Source organism: Trichosurus vulpecula, chromosome 6, assembly GCF_011100635.1.
Source record: "Trichosurus vulpecula isolate mTriVul1 chromosome 6, mTriVul1.pri, whole genome shotgun sequence".
In the NCBI taxonomy this organism is placed as follows: domain Eukaryota; kingdom Metazoa; phylum Chordata; class Mammalia; order Diprotodontia; family Phalangeridae; genus Trichosurus; species Trichosurus vulpecula.
In genome coordinates this window covers 157103467-157130391 of record NC_050578.1, presented here as the reverse complement: position 1 = coordinate 157130391, position 26925 = coordinate 157103467, and the positions used below count along the sequence as shown (strand labels likewise).

At 42.4% G+C, this 26925-nt stretch overlaps 1 protein-coding gene across 1 annotated transcript in view; it reads right to left on the bottom strand.

Moving 5' to 3' along the window:
- Positions 1 to 26925, bottom strand: part of LNX1 (ligand of numb-protein X 1) — a 111859-nt gene that overhangs the window by 37762 nt on the left and 47172 nt on the right. The window contains exons 2-5 of the mRNA XM_036765047.1: positions 7543 to 7778; positions 6859 to 7011; positions 3541 to 3743; positions 63 to 434 (exon numbers count right to left, since the gene is read on the bottom strand). Coding sequence (XP_036620942.1) covers positions 63 to 434; positions 3541 to 3743; positions 6859 to 7011; positions 7543 to 7778 — 964 coding nt within the window. The remainder of the gene's footprint in view (positions 1 to 62; positions 435 to 3540; positions 3744 to 6858; positions 7012 to 7542; positions 7779 to 26925) is intronic.

Genomic DNA, 26925 nt, shown 5'->3' with positions numbered 1-26925 from the left:
ATGACAGGTTCCGAAAGGAATAGGCAGGTTCAGATAGTGTATCTGGAGCCACCATGACTCACCTGAATCAGCTGGGCAGCCCTTTCTGGGCTGCCATACCGAAGGTCGTGTCCATTAATAGCCAACACCCGGTCATTTTCCTCCAGCTGGCCATGCCGGTCAGCGACACCACCATCCAGCAAGTTGAAAATGAACACCCCGGGTTCATCCAGCCTGCGGACTAGTTTGATCCCAAGCTGCTCTTCGGGGCTGCTTTTGTTCAGGATCACGTGAAAACTGTCGTCTCGGGGGCTTGGAGTCTCCAGGGCCAGTCCGCTGGTCCTGCTGCGGTATCTTTGCTCCCTCAGGATCGTCAGCCGGAGCACCTGGCAAGGCTGTCTCAGGAGGCTCAGGGCGTAGTTGTGAGGCACGCTGCTGATGTCCATGCCATTGACCTGATGGGGAAGAAACCAGAGTCAGAGTGGGGCCCACAAGTCCCTGGTTTGTTTTTCTTTTTTTATACAAGTGCCATTCATACATGGGAACGGGCATACAGAAATCCCCACCTCTACCCTACGTGCAAGCGCTTTCTTCTCAGCCCAGATCGTGTCATTCCCATCTCATGCCACGTTCCTCAGTGGAAAACAAGAATTTTGACAGTGGAGACTGTTTCTCGTTTGTCTCTCTCTACCTCTAAAACCTTACTACTTGTTATTCGGTCATATCTGACTCTTCATGACCTTATTCAGGGTTTTCTTGACAAAAATTCTGGAGTGGTTTGTTATTTCCTTTTCTAGCTCATTTTACAGATGAGGAAACTGAGGCGAACAGGGTTAAGTGACTTGCCTAATGTCACCCAGCTCCTAAATGTCTAGACTGAGAACTTTCCAACTCCAGGCCCAACACTGTATCCACTTACTGTTCCACCTAGCTGCCTTGAGTTTGAAATTTTTACTCATTTCAGTGAAACTCTATGCTGGGTCTAAAGAAACATGATAAGTCTTCCTCCCTGACCATTTTTTTTCTTCCACTCACAGAGAAATTTTTGCAGGGTTTAAATCAAACTGAAGTAAGAGCTTCCATACATATTCCACACAACATTAGAGCATTGGGAAATGCCATTTAAAGGGACTGAAAATATGCCCAACCCAGCAGTACAACAATAACGCTCTATGGGGCTTTCTGGTTTGAATTATCCTTTTCCAAACAGTCCCTGGCTGAGAGCTTGCACCCCTGAAAGTTCCTCATGACTCTGGAAGAAAACAATTTCACAGCAGCTCTGCAGCTCAAATCTCCAGAGGTTGAAACCATGACAAAGGAGAAACAAGTGGCCTGGATTTCCTTAATATTGGTGAGATTTCTTGTCCTGGCAGCTATTCATTAGAGGAAGATTATAAACCAATTCCACCCAGTGTGTGTGTGTGTGTGTGTGTGTGTGTGTGTGTGTGTGTGTGTGTCCTCAGGGAACATCTTCTGGATCTCCAGCAAAGAAAGCGGAGGGAATGAGGGTGGGTGGTGGGTCATTTATTCTAGAGCACTCAACACCCTGCACCTCTGTCTAATCACAGACAGAGGAGAAGAGGTTGGCCCTGGTTTTCTACACTGCCATCCATTCTATGAGGAATTCAGCATGGTTTATTAAAAAGCACAGAGGAACTTCTGTCTCCAAACTCTAGCTGAAGCTCGCAAGAAGTTATGCATTTTATGACATGGTACTCAAGGGAACATCTTCATATTACTTCTTCTAGTACTTCTAGTACTGGGGAGGTGAAGAACCCAAGAATGCCAAGGTGGAGTTTCCTGGAATGAATTCACACACTCAAGCCATCTTGGAGGCATTGGGAATGTGGAAATTAGATGAGATAGATGACTACCTCTTGAGTTTACTTTACTAGGCTAGTCATCAGGAAAGTACCTTTTTCCAAGATAGTTCCTGTGATAAGAGATGCTACTATATATACATTTTTTAATCAAAAAATTAATTTTAATCCAATTAAGACCAGGACTTATGTGTCTTATAATGGTCAAGGAAAGGCTATTTCACAAAATGAGAATGGGTTCTAGAATATTTTTTGCATAGAGTTCTCTACTTTGGACCTCAGCACTTTTAAATTTATTTCCATTTGTTTTCTCTCCCTCCTACCAACACTATAAAAATGAACAACTCTGAAAGCATTGAGAACTATAGAGACATTTTAAACTGCTCTCCTCTCATCTTTATTTCTCCGTCCCCTGAATTCCTACATGTTTGTAAGTCTACAGCACCATCTCAGTTGACAGGTATAATTATAGCCCTTATGCACTTTGCAAGGTCTATTTTTGCATCCCAATACAGCACTCTACATGTACCTCTAACCTGTTCAAGTGATTCCTCTCACCTGCTGACCTTCCCTAGACTAAGGATGGGGACTGGGTCTCATTCATCTTTACACCCACATTGCCTAGTACAAAGTGGATGCTCAGAAAGTATTCATTGACTACGTGCATGCAAAGCAAAGCAACTAACTCCAAATTAAATAATGGTGATAATAACATAAGAACAATGATAACGGCTAGCATTTACGTAGCCCTTGCCAAAGGCTTTACAAATTCTTACAACAACCCTGGGAGGAAGATGCTACTATCATCCCTATTTTATAGGCTGGTTGTTGTCCTCTGTTCTCGGAAGAGGACCAAAATGACATCACTATTTTGGAGTCAAGGTACAGTGTGTCTGATTATGGCTGATCAGACCAATACAGACTTGGAAGGCACTACCTCAGGTCGGGCACAAATAGTCCGTAGGAACATTTGGAGTGGAGATGTCTCTAAATTTGCTCATCTCATGTTTCTTTGGAGCTACTGCAATTCTGCTTTGCTCATAGAGCACAGCACCTTCTGCTGCGTGGTCAATGCCAGTATCTCCCATGTCTCACAATTTAGGGTGTCCCCATATTTTTTTTCTGCCTTTTTTATGGGCAGAGGTTAAGTGCTCAAGGTCACATCTAGTAAATACCCACTGATCTCCCTTTTCAGTGACTTGCCTAAGGTCTCAGCTAGTAAGTGCTTGAGGCTGTATTTGAACTTGAGTTTTCATGACTACACATCCATTGTGCTACCCAGCTGCCTCTAATTAAAACAACAGATAAGGAAAAATGTATTATAGCTAATTAAAGGAAGAGAGGGAAAACAAAGAAGGAAAGCTTCTTAATAATTAGAGGTGTCCAAAAGTGGAATAAACACCATGGCTCAGGAAGTTGGGAGTTTTCTGTCCCAGAAGGTTTTCAAATGGAGTCTAGATTACCAGTTATCAGAGATGTTGTGGAGACAATCCATGCTTGGGACAAAAGTGGGACTGGACGACCCCTGAAGTTTCTTCTGTCTTTGGAATTCAATGGTTTTATGCGAATCTATCATAGACACCCAGAGAGAAAAGCAGAAGGAAAAACCAAGTCTTAGGGGGAGGGACAAGGATATGCACGTAGAGGAACCATGTACCAGCTGTAATTTGCAGAGTTGTATAGAAATACACAGGAAAATTTAATTTCATTAATTTAACCCTGCAGCAACCGATTTCTATACCTTTAATATCATGTCCCCTGGTAGCAATCTTCCATCTCTGGCAATCACTCCATCTCTATAAATATGCTGTATAATAATATGGGCCAAGGGTGTTTCACTGCCCCCCACGACCCTGATGGCCAGGCTTTCATTAGGATTCACCCGAGTGATCTTGATGCTGGTAATTTCACCATCTGGAATCAGGTGATACAACCTTGGGAAAACTAAGACACAAAAAGAGAAAAAGACAAAAGGACTTAACTGAACAGCAATCACTCATCTTTCTGGAACAGTTTTAATTCCAAGGCTCTCAAACCCATTAAAATATGTTTTCTCACTTGACTATTGAAAGGAATGGAAGGAGTTTGCCTGTTTTCTTGCTCTCTGATCCATTTCATCCATTTCTTTCTTGTACTTCTAGTTTTAGTGCTATGACAATTACTCTTCCTCTCTAACAGTGAACACCAACATAATGATAACTTGCATTTGTATGGTATGTTAAGATTCACAAGGTGTTTTACATACATTATTTCATTTGATACTAACGAAAAGCCTTTAAGTTCAATGCTATATTTCCCATTTCATAGAAGAGAAAACTGAGACTCAGAGTATGAAGTGACTCCCCAATCTGGTACTCTTACCATTACACACCTAACTACTTCCATTCGAAGTCCTCTGAGTACTGTGGTCCCATAGTCTCGAACCAAAGTACCCACAGACGGCACCAAATAGCATGTTATTGTTATAGTTAGGAAGTAATCTTAAGGTTAAATGACACTGATTTCTATTTCCAAGGAAGAGCTGTCTCAGAGCTGCTTCAAGTGTCGGGGTTTCTGAAAGGATAGGCTAGGCTGCCTGCTGTAGCTGATTTAAGCACAGAGGACATGGACAGAATCACGTTGAAAGGGGAAGGGGTTCTAACTCACAGGGTATAGCTGCCTTTGCCCTGGGAGGCTTGACTAATTATGTCAATTGGAAAGGTCACAACAATGGGTCTGGGATCTTTGTAGCCCACTCCTCTGTCTGTCACTATTTCCAAAACCCATGACCTTAATCCATTTTCTCTAATAGGATAACAAGTGGGCTGCTCTCTTGGGAAAATACAAAGAGCTAACGTTCCTTAAAGTTAGTAACCATTTACCATTCAGTGACCGGGTCTCAAAAGAACTGGACTCCAAACTGAGTCTCTGATCCAATTTAATTAACCAGTATTGTAAAACACAGTGACTCAACTTCTCTGTTCCTCAGTTTCTTTATTTGGTGCAAAACTTAGGAAACTTAAACTTAAATCTTTAAATCACTTTGAAGATGAAAAGCAACGTATTTGATTATTTTATCCCCTCCCACTTTTTGTTGTTGCTATAAAACTGGTTTGAGAAATTTTCTATTTGTCAGTTTGAACAAGGAAACTTTAAGTGTTCAAGATGAGGACAGTCTATTTCTCCCTCCGTTTGTCCTTAGGCAGCCTCCCTAATAGTAAAAGAAAGATTGTTGGACTTTGAATTAGAAGATCTAGGGTGGAGTCCTGTTGGACACTAAGTCTGTGACCTTGGGCAAGTTAATTATGCCACTTTTCCCCTGTGATATCCAGCAGTAAAACTAGATTATCTCTGTTGTTTCCAGCTCTCAATCCAAACACCCTAGCTTTTATTTAGTTTCGCTTTTGGTTTGTGTCAGTAAATCTGCCTCTGGTCAACTTGTCTCCATTGCTTCTAGGTCTGTCCTTTGGGACCAAGCAGCACAATCCTCCCGTCAGTGTCAATCACTTGAAGGCGTTCTAGGTCTTCCCTTCTCCAGATTTAAACATGCACAGTACTTGTTTTTGTCTTTGTACTCCCAAAGTCTAGCCCAGAGTCTTGCATATGACATACACTTATGTTGACTGTTGAATGGAATTGCATTGAATATGGCATTATCTGACTCTCATTAGCTGACTCTCCTCTTGCCCAGGGTCACACAACCAATAAGTGTCAGAGGCAGGATTTGAACCTTGGTCTGATGGGGTTGGGATCTGAAAGGAAAAGACCATGTCTTAGGACCTGGACCACATGGGAAAGTCCAGGGGATTTTCCTTTTTGGGGTCTAGATCCCAAAGCCATGGTCTTTTCCTTTTAAGGGCTCAGATCCTATCCCCATCAGGTCTTACTGACTCCTAGGCCAGCTCTTTATTTATTATACCACACTGCTTCAGCATGTATTTTCTGTGTATCCCTTAGGTAACAAGCCAAAGCATACCTCTCTGGCTAAGTGACAAATAAGTACAATTTGGAGGCATCTGATTGGGTAGGCCTGGGGTTAGAGAAGAGAGGAGATTAATTTTTCCTAATTCTGCCCTCCATTTTTCACTTCTTTCTATGTGCAAAAGCATCTCCCGCCTTGTCACCAGTCCTGCTCTTGATTCTAAAGGATGATGGGCCCAGAACAGACGTTGCTTATTCTGTAGTTGCTAGAGAGAGTTGCCTCTGACAGGAAGTCTTTGAGCAGAATTGATTAGGTAAGTTGGGGCGGGAATGGGGCTAGATGCTACCCAGGTTCTTCCAACTCTAAAATTTTGTGTATCTTTGTTATTGATGGTTCATCCATCCTTGGCAATTATGGTAATATGGTGGTCTGGGGATAATAATCTCCTCCCTGGAATAGGATATATCTGGTCTGCCTCGGATCAAGCCCTACTGCCTAAGTAATAATGAATGAAACCAACCTCTGGGGTACAGGGAAGCTGGCCATAGACACTGCTTCACACCAAGAGAACTTAAATAAGTGGAACACACAAAGGGTGTGACTTTATTATCTTGCTTTTATTAGACTGACATCTGGAGGAGGGGGTTCCAGCCCTTTTTACTTTTTTCCCCTATCCATAAAATGGATATAATAATTCCTGTCCCTCCTTCAAAGGAGGTTTTGAGGAATGAGATAATAGGTATATTAGTTCTTTATGCACTTACAAACAGGCGTGTTAATTGAATTATAAGCTACTATTATTATTATTCTTGGACAGTTGGATGGCACAGGGGATAGAGTGCCAGGCCTGGAGTCAGGAAGATTCATCTCCTTGAGTTCAAATCTGGCCTTAGACACTTTCTAGCTGTGTGGCCCTGGGTAAGTCCCTTAACACTGTTTGCCTCAATTTCCTCATTTGTAAAATTAGCTGGAGAAGGAAATGACAAATGACTCCAGTATCTTTGCCAAGAAAACCCCAAATGGACTCACTAAGACTTGGACACAACTGAAAAATGACTGAACAAAGTTATTATTCTTGTCTTTACCAAAGATTGAATTGTAGAATTTATCCCGAGTCCCCACCCAAATCCAACTGGGAGCATGGGTGAACATATTTACCTTCTGTTGCGATAGCATTCTCGGGACTTTCCCTTGGTTGGTCAGATTGGTTGGCCACCGCACTTCCACTTTTTGTCCTCCGAAGAACACTCAGAGCTCTGTTTATTTTTTTAAAAGATCTACTTCTGATGGTGGATCGCTCAAAGTGCTGGGCTGTTGTAAGGGAAAAGAGAGAATCAAGAAAACTGGAAAAGCCACCAGTTAAATCCAAATAGCGATCATGGCACTATTTCATTCCCACAGTCAGGGCTGGTGGTGGTTCCCCAATGCCTCAGCATCTCCTGGTGGCTGGGTAAGAGCGGAGGGTGTCAGTGCTAAGTGGTTCTCAGAGCTCTGGCCCCAGAGCCCTGAGCGTTCCACAAATTTCATCACTTGTCCATTCAAGAAAGCCTTCTCCATAGAAGGCTATTCCATGGTTAAAGCCCACATAGTTCTCATTATATCCACAATTAATCTGTTAACAGTTCAAGATGCATCCATATGGCTCTGGATTTGGAGTTAGAAGACCTGAGTTCAAAACCCTCCGCTCACCTTCACTTTTCTTATCAATAAAATGAGGAGGTTGACCTAGGAGTTCCCTGAAACCCTTCCAGCTCTAATTCTATGATGATCCTGCTAGAAAGGAGACAATGCCAAGTCAAGGATCCTGTTTCCCAGAGTCCCATTCTTTTCTTTCCCACTCACCTCTGTTGGTTCGACCAGAGTCTACTGGGCTGTGTGCTGACTGGCCATCTTCTGTGGCAGAGACATAAGCAGGGTTGTCCAGGCCCGGCTCATCTGTCATCAAGGCAATGGTTGCTGCTGCAGAGATGTCTGGAGAGAGTGACGCTGACGTCAAGCTGGCACAGCCTTCTGGGCAGCCATCTTGTGAGCGCCTTTTGCGATCCTTGGTAAGGCCATAATGGGAAGCACCTTTACAGCTGAGATCAGAAAAGAGAAGAGAAGGCTTAGTTTGAGGGGTAAATGTTCTGTTAAACCCGTGTCTAAAACTGGCAAAATAAATTGATGTCCATTTATCTCTGAAGGCCGTGTCTATACTGTCCTGCAGAAGTGTTTTGCTCAAGGTTATGATGTGGCTTCTGTAGCTGTGGCATGTTTAGGCATCTTGCACTATTGCCAGTTGGTCATCTCTTCTTTTAAACCACTCAAGTCCTGGACACAACTGATCCTGTGCCAGCTACTACAAGTTCCTAATTCTGGCACATCCTATTGTGCCTCACAGCGCTAAATATAAACAAGGTACTTCCTGGGATTCCATATTTATCCTCCTTCTGTTGCCAAATCACACAATAACCACAAAACCAATGCGGTCTGATGAGTTTTCCCCAGAGTCACCCTTGCCTGCTGCCTGTCTCTTGGTGTTCCCAATCATAAATACTTGGCTAGTGGATTTGCTATGTTTACTGCTACCATTACCAATTTCTGACAGCTCAGGTTAATTGGGGTTATCCATTTGCCATTTATGCTGTACTCAAAATTCTATAGTATCAGCTCAGGGGCTGCCTCCTCCACGGAGCCTTCCCTGATCTTCCTCAGCTGAAAATATGTTCTCTCCCAACTCAAAGATCCCCAGAGCAATGTCTCTAGAGCTCTTCTTTGGCCTGATTGCCTTTTATCTTCTATTGTATTCATCTGTGTACATGTCAGATTTCACCCCCATCCCCAACACACGCACGCGCGCGCACACACACACACACACACACACACACACACACACAGGCACACACACACACACACACACACAGGCACACACACACACACACACACACACACACAGGCACACACGCATGCACACCACCTTCTAGAATATAAACTCTTGAGAACAAAGCCTATCTCAGTGTTATTTCGGAATAGCCAGTGCCTTACTCAAAATAGGCACTCAATAAACGTTTGTCGAATTGAATTTCACTGAATCTTCTACAATTCAGAAAGATTCAGAAATATTCTTTTATCTGACGAGGCAGCTTGGTGGAACAGAAAGGATTGACGAGAGATGGATCTGAATCCCAAGCCTAACGCTTAGGGCAGTGTGGCGCATCGGACAGAGTGTCAAGGCTGGAGTGAGGAAGACCCAAGTTTAACTAGCCTCAGATACTTACTAGCTGTGTAACCCTGGGCAAGTCACTTTATAGCTATTCCCTCAACTGTAAAATCAGGATAATGGCAGCACCAACCTCTCAGGGCTGTTGTGAAGATCGGTGAGATTGTATTGTGAAGCGCTGGCCCATAGGAGGCGCTATACAAGGGCTCGTTCCCTTCCCTAGTACTGACCACCTTGGGCAAGTCACTTGACCCCTAAAGGCTTCAATCTCCTCCTCTTTGAAATGAGGGAGTTAAATTCGATGACCTCAAAGGTCCCTTAAAGTTCCAAATTCTACAATCCTGGAGTAGCCCCTAGACTTAATTTTCCCCCTTGTTCCTAACAGGTTCAGTGTGGCACTAGGTGGTACTACAGACCTACAGTCAGGAAGCCCTGAGTTCAAAGACCCTCGTTTGACCCTGAACGTGTCACTTCACTTCAGTCATCCTCAGTTTCCTCACCTGTAAAATGGGGATAATAGTAGGGCCTGCTTCCCAGGGTTGTTGTAAAGATAAAATAAGATCGTATTTATCACTTTGCAAACTTTAAAGAGCTATGTAAATGCCAGCTCTTATTAAGTGTGAAAGAAAGTTAACAATCAATTCAATAAGCATTTTGCGCTGCTCTGGGTGGCGCCACGCTTTTTAAAAAAATTCAACAACAGTTCCTTGACTTTTGCTTGTAAATAGTTGAATGGTGGGATGCATGGAAGAGGCAGCAGAAACCGCTTAACCTTGTAATCATAGAATGTTAGAGCCGAATGGACCCTTCTAGACCAGGGGTGGGAAACCTGTGGCCTCCAGTCCACATGTGGCCCTCTAGGTCCTCAAGTGAAGCCCTTTGATGGAATTAAAGGGACACACTTGACCTAGAGGGCCACTCTTGAGGACCTAGAGGGCCACTCTTGAGGACCTAGAGGGCCACAGGTTCCTCACCCCTGGGCTGGATTATTTTGTCCAACCCTCATTTTAACAGAAGAGGAAGAATGTCTAGAGGAAGTGAAGTGATTCACCCTCAAGAAGAGGGATCAAGAGATAGAATGAGGAGTCATACAAATTCTTGTTGTTTCTCTAAGTTGTCACTGTTAATTTATCCTTCTTCTGTTGCCCAGATTTGAAAAAAAAAAAAAAGATACCAAAATGTCCATCTCAAGAAATAGATATTATTATTAAAATTCATTATTTTAAAAAAAAATCTTGAATTCATCCCTCACTAATCTAGACTTTTATATAATAGTAGAATGGACAGTTTATCCTTTGCATAAATTTTTAGAACAGGCTTTCCAAAGTGTTCTGCCAGTACTTTAGCTTTGCTCTTTCATTGATAATTTACATGCTAATTATAAATTTTTGCTTCATAACACATCCCCAATCTGATCATACTAATCAACACTTTGCTTGTGTAGTTTGAATGATCACAGTGATTTTAAGAGAATAAAACAGTATTTCTTTTTTAAAAAATGACTTATTTGAGACTTTTCACTAACTCAGTCCAACTTTCTCTCCATAAGGGCAAGTTATTAAGCTTTTATTGGACTGATTTGCTTGTTAGCTTGAAAACAGCAAAATAGTTGATATGGGAAACTCAGAGTTGGAAGAAACACAGTGTAGTGGGAAAAAGAAAATGAGATAAGAGTTTGGGCAGCCAGAAAACCACACAGATCTCTGAACGGAGCATTTTCCTAACTAGGCCAACAGCATTGGGTTTGTAATGCATGTGTCAGGGGCTGGGAAGTTCCTAGATTGTTTAGTTGGTCTGGAAATATTCCTTCTTTTCTCAGGGCATCATTGCTCATGACAATTCACTCTGCTGGAGCCAGGGAATGACTTCTCCATTTGGACAGATGGCTGGCAGAAGTCTCCAAACCCTGACTTGTTGGGGAGAAATAAAGCCTTGTGATCAAAGGGGAGAGAGAGGCAGCCTCTCCTGGCGTTGCAGGAGTTAAAAGAATCCAGGCTTTCAAAGTGTGAATGTTAAGGATATACTCCTCCAAAACCATGGCAGTGTTAAATCCCTGGGGTTCCAAGCCCTTCGGAAAACAGGCTCTACTAGCTCCATAAAGAGATTGATTTTAAACTTGAGAAATGGAGGGGGGAGGGAAAGAAACTTCCCAGATCTGACTATTGAACCAGACACTGTGAAGAGGAGCTGGTTTAACATACAAAAGAGAAAAGCAGTCCAGTGTCCGGTAATTCACAGGAGGCAATATCACGGAAGGGAGAACACAGCAGTGCATCCTAGGTCCCTGCCTCGGTTACGTGCCTGCTACCCCAGTTCCTCTGATGGACTGTCTTTACTCCCTCCAGGCTGCCCGGGGACTAGAGTCCGACTGCTGAACCCCAGCTTCTGAACCTGGGCCTCACTACCTGCCCTTAAGGTCTCCCCACTTATGTTACTACTGCCTGCCTACGCCTCCATCTACTGTTCGATGCTAAAGGACTTTGAGTAAGGGAGTGACATGATGGAAGTTATATTCCAGCAAGATAATGTTGACATCATTAATTATAGTACCAGCCGCTGGCTTTTATATACAGGCTTACAAAGCTCTTCATATACGTTCCCTCCCTGGATCCCTATAACAAGCCAGTGACATAAGTACTATGGATATTACTATGCACACTTTAGATTCTTTTTTTTTTGGAGTGGGGAAGGCAGGACAATTGGGGTTAAGTGACTTGCCCAAGGTCACACAGGTAGTAAGTGTGTCAAGTGTCTGAGGCCAGATTTGAACTCAGGTCCTCCTTACTGCAGGGCCGGTGCTCTACTCACTGTGCCACCTTAGCTGCCCCACTAGGTACACTTTAAAGATGAAGCTGAGGTCACAAAGGCTAAGTGATCTCCCATAGTCACACAACTAGGAAGTATCAGAGATGGAATTCATAGGATCAAACATGTAGAGCTAGAAGGGACCTTAGAAGCTGTCGGGTCCAATCCCTTCCTTTTACAGATAGAGAAACTGAGGCACAGGAAGGCTAACTTGCCAAAGGTCATATAGGGAATAAATAAAATAGATTGTGAGCTCCTTGAGGGCAGGGAATGTCTTTTCGCCTTTCTTTGTTTCCTCAGTGATTAGCAGAAGGCCTGACAGATAGTAGGTATTTAATTAATGGTGACAACTGGGATTTGGAATCAGATCATCTCCCTTCAAAACCAACACTCTATGTTTCACAACACAGAACCAAGTTGGGCAGTCAACTAGCATTTATTAAGTGTCTCCTGTGGGCCAAATCCCTTAGAAGAAAGACATCTACATAAACTGCCTCTAAGCATGGTAACCAGGTTACTTGAATATCAAGCTGGAAATAGATTTCTTCTGACTACTAAGAAATAGGAGAAGGAACCCAAAGGGGTGGGGAAACTTCGTGCTGCCAATGTGATCTATTCTAATCCTGCATTTAAATGGACAGAACCCCTAGAAAAACTACCCACTCCACATGGTTAAATCCTCCTGTCCTTAAAGGCATCCTTGGGGGCAGCCTTCTTCACAAAGCCTTTCCAGACTTCCCAGACCCTCCCGTGTAACTAGGGGCAACCTTTCCATGCACATCTCCCTTTATTTAGACCTCTCTTCAGCCCTTATCATATTTGTATCATTGGTGTGTGCGTCTAATATCCCCTTCTATTCACACTGGCAATCCCTCAATGACTCAGATCATGCCATATTCATCTTTGTACCCCCAAGCGTCGAGCTCCATGCTTTGCCCATAACAGACACTGAACCAATAAGTGTCAAGTTTGCTAAAATGATGAAATCTCCCTCCTCCTGGTCTTTATACACAGCCATATTTTTAATGGCTGTGGTGACGGAATAGAGATGAGAACTGAAGAACCCTGATTCATGAACCTTTAGCAGAGGAGGAGGCTTTGTGCAATGCTGGCTTTCCCCTTCCATTAGGCTTAGCTTGAATCTGAGGCAGAGTGATCTATGAAGCAACTACATGTAAGCACTGTAAGTTATATCTTTCATTGTGACTAATGCTTAGGTCCAGGCAAAAACAAAGCGGGGCGGGGGAGGGGGGGGTGGCTGGGAGATCTTTTGAATGGCTTTTGGTCAATGCAAAAATGTATAAAGGCAGCTAGGTGGTACAGTAGCTACAGCACTGGCCTTAGAGTCAGGAGGACCTGAGTTCAAATCTGACCTCATACACTTACTAGCTGTATGACCCTGGGCAAGTCACTTAACCCCAATATATACATGTATGTAAGTAGTGATTATGATTAGGGATGTAAATTAGCTATGTATTTATTTCCAAGCTTAGGCATTCCAGACATTTAAGTACTTGAGGATTATGGCTAACTAAAAGGAAAATGCCCTCCCCCTCCTTTTTTAAAGCAAAAGAAACCCTTCTGGTGCATGGCTGCAAAGTACACCAGTTCTGAAAATTGTCTTTCCTGGCAGTATTGGAATGGGGGGAGCTGTTCCTTCTTCACAAAGTGAGCAGTGACAAATAACTCATTAGAACAAGAATAATAAGCTACAAAGAGGTCGTGGGCTAGTGGTTGCTTTTAGAGAAGAGGAAAAAAAAACCCCATTCCAAACCAAAGTGGAGCGAGCTTATTGCTAAGGAGACTTGGAGGCTGATAGCAGATGTTGAGCCCAGGCATAATTCAGATGAGGTCTGATGGGGCTTCCTTCTAAGAGTTCAGCCAACTGTACCTTGGATCTGTATCAACTCAATTCAGCAAGCAGCCTCACAGGGTATAGCGTTATTGCAGAGTACTGGATTTGGAGAGCGGGTAGAGAGCCAGAAATCCTGGGTCCAAAGCTTACCGCGACACATAATGGCTGTGGGACTTTGGGCAAACACACTTCATCTTTCAGTGTTCTAGACAGCTAAGACTCTAAATTGCAGAGAAGGCGCCAACCTACATTGGTAAAAGTAGTTTTTACCCTGGGGGGTTCCATATACCAATGAAATCTCAGGTCCTATTGCTAGCCCTACCTAAGGGACCTTCGCCACATGTGGGCCTTGGGATCTTCACTTGTAAAATGAGCCGCTTGAATTACATATTCATCTACAGTTACTTTCGACTCTAAATTCTATGACTCTGTGTCCCTGAAAAACTGCTCTGTACATGCCATGTGAACAGTACCCACAAGAAAGCTGGATGAAAGACTATTGTCAGAGCCATGTTGGCTAATTCCAGAATATTTCCTTTGATTGCTTTACTTCTTAGAGCTCGAGTCCAGTTGTGTTTTTTTTTAAATTAGGTTACACATCAAATGAGCTTTCATCATCAGCATATTTTCCTCTGTGGATGAGAGATTTAAATTCATTACCTACCCAAAATGACTTTGATATGAACAACAACAAATAGAGCTGCCTAGCCAAGGAAATGTTCATCATCGTAATATCCCTAGCATGGTGCTTGGCACATCAGAGGGGCTTAATAAATACTTGTTGACTGGTTCAGCGCTCTCAGTCCTTTAGGGATATGATGACCTTTCTTCTGAACCAAAACTTGGGACCAATGGTTTGAGAAAAAATCATGGAATCTCAGAAGTGGAATCAAGACCATCTGGTCCAACATGGACCCAAACTCCTAAGAATCTGCTAAAGAAAACTTCCAGCAAGTAGTCATATGACCTTTGCATAAAGACCTCCCTTGATGTGAAACCCCCCTATCTGACAGTGCAGCTTGCTCCCCATTAGGGTAAATAATTGTTAGGAATTGTTTCCTTTGGGCAAGTCTGAATCTCTGAACTTTCTGAAACTTCCACTCATTGTTGCACCTAGTACTGAAGCCTTCTGGGGCCAAAGAGAACATGTCTAATTCTTTTTCCATATGACAAACCTTCAAACATATGAAGACAGCTTTTGTGTCCCCCTCGAAGCTTCTCTTCTCCAGGCTAACCAGAGCCAGAGCCTTCCATTGATCCTGGCCTTCTCCAACCTTCTTGGGATGCTCTCTAGAATATAAATGGCACCCCTACTCTATGGTACTCAGAGCTGAATACAGTACTGTAGATGTCATCTGACAGGGCAGGGTCCAATAGGACCATCATCTCCTTAGTCCTGGACTCTAGACTTTTTTTTACTGCAGCCTACGATTGTATGAGCTTTTTAGCTATCAACCTCACTCTTTACTGACATTGGCAGTCCATTAAAAAATCCCAGATCTTTTTCAGACAAACTGCTCCCTTCATATTTCATAGCTGGGAAGTTAATTTCTTGAGCCAAGTGTGAGATATTATTATTTTGTCCTTATTAAATCATCAGCATCCTAGCACATTGAGAAGTTTTTGGATCTTGAGACAGCCGGTCAATATGTTAGCTTTCCAATGAAGGATCATAGAGCTAGAAGGGACCTTGGAGGTATTTATTCCAACACCTAAATTTTACACATGAGAAAACCAAAGCCATGAGAGATTAGATGATGTGCCCGACATTACACAGGAGGAAATGTTGTTGTTCAGTCATTTCAGTCATGTCCAACTCCTTGGCACAGATACTGGAGTGGTTGGCCATTTCCTTCTCCATTCCATTTTACTGATGAGGAAACTGAGGCAAACTGGATTAAGTGACTTGCCCAGAATCATATCGCTAGTAAGTGACTGAGGCTGGATTTGTACTTCGGAAGATGAGTCTTTCCAACTCTGGGCCCAACACTCTGACTACGGCACCACCTACTTGCCCATAGAGGTCAGATTACACCTTGGATTTGCTTTTTCTACTCCAACATGTGGCTTTAATCCCTTGCTGGCCCCATATTTTACCTTGTCAAGTCTTTGTGAATTCAGACTCTGCCATGCAATAAGTTAGCTCTATGTCATGTGAAAATTTGATAAGTATGCCATATGTATATATTTATCCAAGTCATTGATTCAAATGTTAAACAACATAGATCTAAGCACAGATCCCTAGGGCATGCCTACCAAGCTGGCATTGAAACATTCATGAGTATTTCTTGAGTCTATTCAAGCTAGAAGCCAGAAGCAACTCTGTCAGCTCTGAATGTACCTAACATGCTATGGTCTAGCTCACATCTCACCATCTTTTCCACAAGAAGAGCATGACAGATTGCCAAATACTTTACTAAAATCTGTATTTGTTAAGTCTGAGTCTATATATGTAGGTGTATATACAGTATTTCCTTGATCTGCCAGTCTAATGACCCTGTCACAAAAGGAAAACTAGATTAATAAAGCATGACCTGATACTGAAGAAGCAATGCTTCTTCTTTCTAATCCCTGCTTATTTTTCTAGATTTCACTCCTTTTCCAGTCTTCTTTTACCTTCCACACCACTCCTCCCACCATGTACTCTTTGATCCAGTGACAGAGACCTCCCTGGGGTTCCTGAAACATGACATACCAGCTACTGGCTGAGCATTTTCGCTACTTGTCCCCCAAGCCTGGAATGTTCTCCCACTCGTCTCTGCCTCCTGGCTTCACTGGCTTCCTTCAGGTCATCGCTAAAATCCCATCTGCTACAAGAAGCCTGTCCCAACCCCTCTGGATTCAAGTGGCTTGGATCTGCTGATTATTTCAAATTCATCTGGTATGCAGTTTGTGCGTACACAGTCGTTTGCATGAGGCCACCTTCATGTTACGGCGAGTAGTACCATTCTATGCATCTCTAGCAGCACCTGGCACACTGTAGGGGCTTAATAAATGCTGATTGCCTAACAGTTGACTATTTAAGCCAGGAAGGCACTGGTTCTTCTCTAGTCCTGCAGCATCTTTCTCAGTCTCCATAAGCTTTCAAGGATCACTGACAGAAGCTCAGCAATCGTATCTACCAGTTCTTTTGGTCCTCAATGATTTACTCAGAAGTGCAAACAGTCATCATATGGGCCAAGAGACTTGAGTTCATCAAAGGCAATACCATCTTCCTACTTATGCTGAGGACCCACCCCTTTGAACCACTTGTGTTCTGTCTTTTCCTGTCCAATGATTCATCCTTTACAATATCTCATTAAAAAGTACCCACATTCTTCTTTACATTGGTTCTATCCCAACAGCTACTTCTTCCCCTCCTCTCTACTCCCCCATTCTACTTGGGAGGGGAAAAAATGATCTTCCACTCCTATTCTAACCCAGATGGAAACCAAGAGAAGGCTTCCCTCTCAATATTCACTGCAACCCAAAGTCTGATACAGAGGAGAAAAAAAAATCAAGCTGAACACCTAGCTTTCATGGCTTTCCAATTTTCTACTCTAAGATCTAAGCCTTTATCTCAATAGCAGAGGCTTGAACTGGGTAGTGATTAAAACAATTAGGCCAGGAAAAAGTCCAACTCTATTGTATCTGGAAAAAGGGAGATGTTCAACCTTAATAGATGTATTCGACCAGACAACAAAAGGAATCAAGACTAGCAAATTCTACAGGGACCTATCTCCCAGAGTTCAGAGCTGAGTTACTCAGGCTAAGCAAGAAGGGTGACTTTTCACCTAAGCTTAGTGGGCAAGGGGCCAGACCCCAGAGGTTGAAGGTAGGTGGAGGAAGAGGTGATGGCAAAAGGATCCTAAAGAAGGGTGTCTTCTTAGAGTCTGAATCTAAGCTATTATGTTTCTAATATTCCTCCACCTTTCTCCCTTCCCTAAGATTCCTTTCTCTAGGGAATGGAATATCAGGACAACTTAGCTAAACAGCTCTAGGCCCAGAACTCTATTTACTGACCACCTAGCTGTCCTTTGGAAAACCTCTACTGATGGGAAAATCATGACCTCCAGAGAAAACCCATTCTGCTGTTGGATAGATCTAATTAGTATATTTCTCTTTATGTTAAACCTAACTTAGTTTTTAATCTTTGCCCTACAAAGTACTCATTGCTCTGAGTTGTATCCTCTGAGACCAAGCAGAACCGTCAAAATCACTAGCATTTTTTGTAGGGTGACAATTGTAAACAGGTCTTGGATAAATTGCACACAGGTTCATAAGTGCAAACAGTCGTCAGGCCAGTGGCCCCACCCTTTGGCAACTGGTTCAACCTCTAGCAAGTATGAACTTCAGCCCAAATGTGGCCTGTAGAATTTATTTACTTCTATTACTAGTAAAACCAATAGGGCTCTCTCCTTACTACCACCATTTCTGCACCACCAAAGTACTTATCTACATGGGCAAAAGTGTCCTCAGCTTCATCTGCTACCCCTGTTTGACTTGTTGATGAAAACCAAAACAACCCAAAGCAAAACAGGGAGGTGACATTAAAATTCAAACCGAGTTATGAGCAGAACTAAGCCAAACTCACTGATCTCTACCCACTAAGATTGTGTATAGTGAGATGAGGGACACATGTATTGCCCTTGTGTGAAATTCTAGAGGGAAAAACAAAGGGGCCCATGCCCCTGGCCACGTACCAATCTAAGCAAACACTATCAATTTGCTTTAGCAAAAAAGTTGACATTTTCCTGTGAGATATATTATAAAATGCTATGCAAGCATGAGAAATGTTTTACTCCCTCTGCAGTGTATGAGTTGGAAGATGGAAGGTGTGTGTGTGGGGGGGATCTTCCCAGATCTCCCCCAGTCTTTACATTCCTCCTTTCTGCCACTGGAGCTAATGACGACAATGGTAGCCAAAGGTCATGAGGTGCCGCCCCAGTGGACTGGATCCTGACATCACTGAAATACTGTGACTGCGCTGATGGGACATTCTAGCCACAGGCTACAATTCAAAACCCGTTGGTTGTGGAGTATGATTCAAAACAGTGCTCTCTTTTCTCCTTCTCCCCCTCTTCAGTGTAAGAATCACTTCCCTCTTGTTTTTCTATCCTCCCTACAATTTAAGATCGGTGAGATAGGAGACAGAAGAAATGACTTGTTTTTATTTCCCCCAAAGAATCATGACTTGGAGACATCACCAGTGCCGAGAAGTCTATCGCTGATCAATATTCTGATCTTGAGAAATGAGGCGAGGGACCCTAGTTTGCTCACTGTTTCAAAAAGAACATGGAATCTAGGCCTGCCCAATTCTCTCTTTGTTATAACACTACTGCTGGCTACGCCTGAAGGGATTATAGTATGGGTGACAGGGGAAAAGCAAGAAAAATTAAGAGAAATGTTGAGCAAAAGAGGTAGCTATAAATAACCGTTTATTATTTTATGCAGATATCATTCTATTATGGACAAATTACTGACTGCCAACAGAAATACAAACAGCATGATCCAGTAATAATGCCAGACCGTGAACTTTGCCACTGAGTGGGTTGCTCTAATTATGTTTGCATCTACATGGGCTGACGTACCGATGGCCCTGCCTCATCATCAACAGGGACATTTTTCAGAAGCAAGAGAAAGCTAGGGGGAAGGAGGGTGCTGATGCTGAGTGGCAGAGTATGAGGAAGAGGTTCCCACCATCACCATGTATTTTCTCTTAGGCTCTGAGCTTTCCACCTGAACAACCTGTCTTTAGGGACAAGGATGTCTCCATTTATTTGGAGGGAAGTTATATTCAAGTGGTGGGTTGGGGGAGGGGTTGAGGGTGGAGGACATGAAAAAGTAGAAGGAAGCTGAGGATATTTCATTCTAACACTTGAAGGGTTTCCCTCCCACATCATGAAGTATGAATGCCACCATCTTTAATAGAAGAAGAAAAGGCATCAGATACGTGATCATGTATCTATGTCAGTTAGGAGCACATTTCCTTTCTCATTAAAAAAAACAAAACAAAATAAAAGCAATATACTGGACTAGATAGAGAGCCAGCCTTGGGTTTCGGTGTTGTCACTCACACATACCAGCCATGTGATGATGTCACTTAATCTCTCAGTGTCCTAGGTAATATGGGGGAAGGCAGTTTTCTACATGAGGGGTCCCCACATAGATGAAACTACAGATTTGGACAAAAAAAAACCCCAAAACAGTTCTCTTATTAACCCTGCCAAGGCATTCTTTTATCTTTCTCAAGGGTTATCTCTGGAAACAACAGAAACCTAAGCTAATTCAGGCAATAATTTCCTTACTCTAGGTTCTTTCTGACATGTGCTCTTCTGATTTCCTAATGCTTTACTAAACTGGCTTCCAGAATTCCACCTCTGGCCGTGCAACTGCCCCGGGAGGAGACCAGGGAGCGGCCAGAATAGAACAGGTCCTGAGATAGTCCCAAGGGATCTACAGTGACTGAAAGGATGACATTCATTGTTTAGTTAGGAAGAGCCAAGCTAATAGTCATGACTGCCTGATAAATACCATTCCTGCTCCCCAGGGTGATGCCTAAGAGAATTCCAAAGTCAGAAACCAGATGTTAAATTGACAGTGGTTAATGGGGAATGTTTGAGGATTTGGGCACAGTCCAAATGCCAGGCTAATTCCTCAAAGAGATAGATGTATATGTCCCTTCTGTGTGTCTCCTATCCAACTTTCTCTGAGGTCATAGGATAGCTATTGCTGGCATGTTTTGATGGAGAAGGAGACAATTCTAGTGCTGCAGATGATTTGGACTTTCCATCAGCTTGCTCTAAATTTGAAGATTATCTCATTGCTCATTAATATTTATTATGCTGTAACATTTAGAAGGCCTATAATGCTTGATTATGTTCTCAATTTTTGTGTTATGTATTTAAAAATCTTTGAAATGTTCAAAATTATTCATCTCCTATAAGAACTCTTGCGTTTCTCTAATGGAGGAAGGCCTTTGCTTACTCTGAGTTCCCTGATAAATCCCAGATCCAGAACAAAAGAGATTCAAATAAAATAAAGACATCAATAAATTAAAAAAAAATTGCTGCACTCCCAGACACTTATTTTATTGTAAATCTCAAGAAGAAAATGAAATATTTTATTATCTGTCGTCCCTCTCAAAGCCCCTTCTGGGCTGGGTGTATTAAGTCTTTTTGGAAGAATGTTCTATTACACTAAGCATATTTGACTATGAATCATATTTTTCTTTTTGGGTTGAAGATGTTTACAATGTGAACAGAGGAGTGTGTGTGTGTGTGTAAGCCTAAAATTCACATTCCTGACTTTTGTTGGCCAACTTCAAGATATAAGATGCCTGAGAAATACTGTCTCTCCTCTAAATTTCAGTATGTTAATCTGCCTTGCCTCTTCACTGCCTGGGTTAGCATTCCTTCTTCTCAAAATGAAGACTTATCACGACCAATTTTCTATGTAAAGATGGATGAACATCTTTGTGGGAAGGTTACCAGTGGGGAAAGTATTTATTTTGCAGAAAAGTCCTGGGTGTTTCCTGAGACACCTGGACATCAAAGAACTTAGCCAGGCAAATAGAGTAACAGTAGGGCCTGAAGAAGCAGGGCCTGAAGAGTCTTCCAGACTCCAAGCTCAGCCCTCCATCCCTAGAGCAGCTTCCAAAGCTTTAAGTGTTGAAAATGACACTCTAGCATGTCTCTCCTAGAGGACAGAGAGATTGCTCCATAGGAGCTGGATTTAGTTACTAGATTACTCAAAACCTTTCGTCCATCTCCTTCTTGCTCTGCCCTCTGACATTCTGCTTTTTTAAAAAGTTACTCCAGGGACAGTTGGGTGGTACAGTGGATGGAGCACCAGCTCTGGAGTCAAGAGGACCAGAATTCAAATCTGACGTCAAAGTCAAACACTTACTAGCTGTGTGACCCTGGGCAAGTCACTTAACCGCAAATGCCTCAAAAAAAAAAGGGGGAGGGGGGATTACTGCGACAGTATGTGAGTTCACAAAGTGTTCATGAAATAAGCATTCAAAAGAGATGCCATGCTCGTTTTTGCCACTACTCAGACTTTTGAATTTTTCAGTCACTCTACCCTACAAATCTTTCAACAGTCGAGTGTGTGTCCCAAACTGTCTCATGCACACAGTGTATTCTTTCCCACCTCTATACCTGCCTCAGTCTATTCTTCCCCACCTAAAATAATCTCTACCTATACAAGCTAACCATCCTTTATGTCTCAATGCCACATGGCTCATGAAGCGTTCTCTGACTATTTCAGCCCATGTGAAATCTCTCATTCACCCTTCATTTAACAAATTCCATTTCAGCCTTTCTGTCCATGGTTTGATATTTCCAAGGGATTCAAGTTAAGTGTAGCAAGTTCCCATGGGGTCAAAAATCACACTGAGGCATGCCTGAAACCATGAAGAATGAATGCAGGGAAACAGAAATTTTAATAAATACTACAATAGGCTTCTATTAATTGGGATTATCCTTACCAAAGTTTTCCCCCAGAATAATAAGCAGGATAATTAGAAATCAGCCTAGGAAACAAATAAGGAACCCCACCCCCTCTTAAATTCTCTTTACATTTTATACACATTTGAAAGGCCTTTATGACCCTCTAATATGCGGACATTTTTCCTGTGGGTCTGAGTACCCTAATTCTACTGGGAAGGAAAGATGAAGAAAGGGAAGAAAGGAAGAAGGAAGGAAAGAAAGAAAGAAACAAAAAGAGGGAAGAAGGAAGGAAGAAAGGGAAGGAGGGAGGGAAGAAGGAAACATTTATTGTCTACTATGGGTCTCTCCTCTAGGAGAGACATGCTAGAGTGTCATTTTCAACACTTAAAGCTTTGGAAGCTGCTCTAGGGATGGAGGGCTGAGCTTGGAGTCTGGAAGACTGTTCAGGCCCTACTGTTACTCTATGTGCCTGGCTAAGTTCTTTGATATCCAGATGTCTCAGGAAACACCCAGGACTTTTCTGCAAAATAAATACTTTCCCCACTGGTAACCTTCCCACAAAGATGTTCATCCATCTTTACATAGAAAGTTAGTAGTGATAAGTCTTCATTTTGAGAAGAAGGAATGCTACCCCAGGCAGCAAGATCCACAGTGCTAAGTGGATCTTCACAATGACCCTGAGAAGTACATGCTGTAATTATTTTACAATTGAATAAACTAAGGCAGATAGGTTAAGTGACTTGCCCAGGGTCACACAGCTAGTCTTGAGTCTGCATTTGAATTCTGATCTTTCTGAATCCAGGCCCAGAGCTCCACCCACTATACCACCTAGCAGTTAAAGGGAAGAGGGGTTGGGGGCGAGGGCTAATGAAGCAAAAAGAACATTGGTCTTGGAACCCGAAGCCCCAAGTTTAAATCTGGAATTTGAAATGTAATAGCTAAGTGACCCTAGGCTGGTTATTTAATTTTTCTAAGCCTCAGTTTACATCTGCAAAATGGGAATAAAAGTGCTTATGCTATTTACCTCAAGGGATTGTTATGAAGAAAAAAAAAACCTTAAAGCACTATACCAATGTGAGTTATTTTTACGTCTCTGGCTCCTACTTCTGATTAATTCACTCAAAGAGGAGGACTACCGTGTTGTATTCAGAAGAAGCTGTGTAGAGTTTAGTCCTTTCAAACTTTTTTTTCCTTTTATTTTACTATGGAACTCAGCAATCTTCCCCTGCAATTCAGGGGTTGGGGGTGGGAAGCCCAGAAAAAGCCTGAAATACAGAAACAAAGCAAGGCTCTTGGCCACTTGCCAGCCAGGCCAGCACAGCCTATTCAGAAAAGATTCCATTGTAAAGTAAATTGAATTCAGAAGAGATTCCATTGTAAAGTAAATTGAATGCATTCGATGAGGTCAAACTTTTTAATTGGTCCAATGACTCTAGAGGGGGTAAGTAACCCAAATCCCTAGATCACTGTATTAAGAATTACACGGTTTTCACAGATTTTTCCAATCCAGTCTCTACCCAACTGTCCGCCCAGGTAAGGTGAGCAGAGCAGAGCTCCCCAGGGACCTACAGCTGGAGAACTCATTTACAACAACAACAATCAGTCCAGTTTATAGAAGCGTGAGTACTCAAAGAGCTTCATCAGTGACATTTTCTCTGCCCTCCTGGACTCAAGCAACAAAGTCATCCTGAGGTTTCAGACACTTACCCTTGTAGCCAGTATCTCCCATAAGAAAGATGAATGGCCACTGAAATCTCAAGAAAGAAGAGCACAATAGGCTATCCAGAAACCTTCTAAGTAAATGTCAAACCAAGTTTGGCTGAGTTTGAGTAGCTCTAGTCAGTGGCATGCTGGTATATGTTTAACGATAAGCTCTCAAAAAAAAAGTAAGAAAGACATACTTTTATGTTTAATCTAAATTATTAAAATTTTCTCCATCACTTTCTTAAGCCTAGAAAATAAATAAAATAATAAATTAAGTCCTGATGTGTAGCATTTGCCTATTTCTAAGGCATATATGCTCATACTGAAAATTTTAACAACCAGTTTTTGAAACCTCCAGCCTATTTTTCCAGCCCTTCCTTATATTGTTTCTCTTCAGTTCCAAGCAGATACCACCAACTTCTCATCTTCAAGTCTTTGCTCACCTCATCCCTTATTTCCAAGATGCTTCCTCCCTTCCCAAACTCCACCTATTAAAATTCTGTTGAGATAGATCCTCTTCCATGAAACTTTCCCCAACCCTCCAGATGTAAGTCATCTTCCTCTTTCGAGCTATGTGAGGCTGTTTGTATTTCTGTTGTGCATTTATCTATTATATTCTAATTTATATTGGAGTTATTTATATACTACATCTCCCCCAATGAAATTATAAGTCCCTTGAGGACAGAGACAAGGTTATTCATCTTGGTCCTGTCTTCAGTGTCTAGCGTCATGCTTTTGAACATAGTCTGGGGGCTTGTTTTTTGGGGGGGAGGGGGATGGGGAGTTTTAAATTTGTCATTTCACTGATGTAGGGTACTTCTAGTGTGGAAATTGCCTCCACTTCTTAGAACAATCACTTCTCTGTTATTCTCTTAGAGGGTAGACCGGAGAAGTGAAATAACTAGACAACTAAAGTATATGAGGGACAAGGAGAGAGCTCACCACTTTGGGAGAAGAAACTCACTGCATTATTTTAATCCATCACCCTACAGTCTAGTCTTTCAAAAATGGCAAAATACAAATTTGAAAATGTCAGCGAAATTATATCAGACACAATTCCTGAATGGGGATAGGAGGAATAAACATATTTCTTCACTTATTTCAGAACTTATGTTCTGTAACATTTCTTTTCCCTAAGTAAGGACTAAGTTTGAAAATAAAAAGCGATCGGATCTGGGTTACAGGAATCACTTTTCGTCCTGGTGGTTTTACGTATTTGAAATGGTCAGCAGGCAGGCCTAACTCTGCCAATTAGATTCAAACATTTTGTGGGTTTCCTTTCATGCTCATTCCCTGAACTCCCGCTGTGACTGTTATTGACAAAGGATTTGGTTAATTGCAATCCCAAGAGCTGATTTTCAGTAGCCAGGTTTTCCTTCCTTGGTACAGGGTTACATTCTGGGTGGGCAGTGTGCTCCTGGGTTGAACATTAATGGGATTAATGGAATGGCATTTTGGTCAAGTGCTCTGTTCTCTATAGCTTTTTTGCACTTTCTCACAATATAAATACTGTTGGCATGTTTGGAGAGACAATGTCATCACCTGGTTTAAACGATAAGGTTCATTTTAAAAACCAACAGCCAAATGTAATCAATGTTGGATTTAGCTCTGTTCGTGACAGCGTCAGCCATCTTGCTGAAGGAGAACCATGGGCTGGAATCAGAGAACCATCAGACTTAGAACTGGAAGAAATCTTAGAGGACATCAGGTCCAACTCCCTTCTTTTACAAATGAGGAAAGTAAGACCCAATAGGCTTAAGTAATTTGCCCGAGGTCAGTCTTTGTAACTGTACTAATTTGTAGCACTGATGATCAAGGGGGGAGGGGCTCTGCATTAGTAGTGGTCAATACCAACCCAAGATGGCGACACCTGGCTAGACAACAGCAGGTTGAAAAAAGATCTGGGGATTTTCATGCACTCCAATCTCGATGTGAGTCAACAGTACGACAAGGTCATTCCAAAGAAACACCTCCAAAACAAAAAAAACCCCGAATTCCTTCTTAGGCTACATTGTTTACAAAACAGAGAAGCCACAGAGTTACTATATTCTGCCTTGGGCAGACCACATCTGAAATATTATATTCAGTTCTAGGTGCCACATTTTAAGGGATACATTGACAAGTCAGAGGATGCTGTCAGGACCAGAGTCCATGCCCATTGTAGATCAGGCAAAGGATCTGGGAAGGCCCAGAGCTGAAAGGCTGATATATGAAAGCAGGATGAGACTTTTTCTGCTTGGCCTCAGGGGGAAGAACCAGAAAAAAGCAGGAAGACACTGGAGAAAATACGTATTTAACTCTGCATGAGAAAAACTTCCTAACAATTAAAACAGTGAAAGTGAGATAGGTTGCCTCAGGATGTAGTGAATTCTCATTCACTGGAAGTCTGTAAGTAGATAATTGGAGCAGAGATGTTGAGGAGGGGATTTTCATTTGGGTTCCAGTCGGGGTCTGGAGATCGTGGAGCACTGGGGGCCGGCCCCTTCCCATTCTGGGGTTTTTACAAGAAACTGAATCAGCTCCAAGCAGCTGAGGTCTCCCCCTGAGCTCAGGGCAGCCAGGCCCTGTGCAGATCTCTTTCTTTCTCACCTTCCATGTTTGCTTGCTTGAATATTTGCCGGACTTTGGAGGAGAATTTATGTAGGAGTTCATCAGGAATGAAAATTGTAAGAGTCGGAATTTGTACTTGCTCTGAGCAGCCAAAGGGCTCTGGAGAGTGATGTGACTCGAACAAAGATAGCAAGCCAGTTTCTTCTTGCCATTCTAATGGAACAGATGCCTTTATTTACCTTCACCAGCTTGTTCTTTAATGCTGATTTGGTTTAACCTAAATTACCAAGCTAACCACCCCTGTCTAGGCCTGGCAACACACTCAAAGCAGCACATGTGCTCCCTGTTTCTGCAGCCCTCGCTTTCTGCTGATGTCAGCTAATCCCTGATCTAGCCCTATGTCACTTACTCAACAATATTTATAGGGCATCAACTATGTGGAGAAAGCCCATCCATAAGGCCAACAGATGCTTTAAAAAGGCTAGGCTAGGTCAGGTAATTCAATCCAAACAAACATTTATTAAGTGTCTACTGTGTGCACTTAAACACTTGGCTGAGTGCTGGAGATAGAAAGATGATGTAAGACAGAACTCAGAGCCTCAATAGGAATTATAGGGTCACCGGGGAGGAGACACGCACAGACTCCTAGAGGACAAATTAGATTGCAATAAGCACATAGG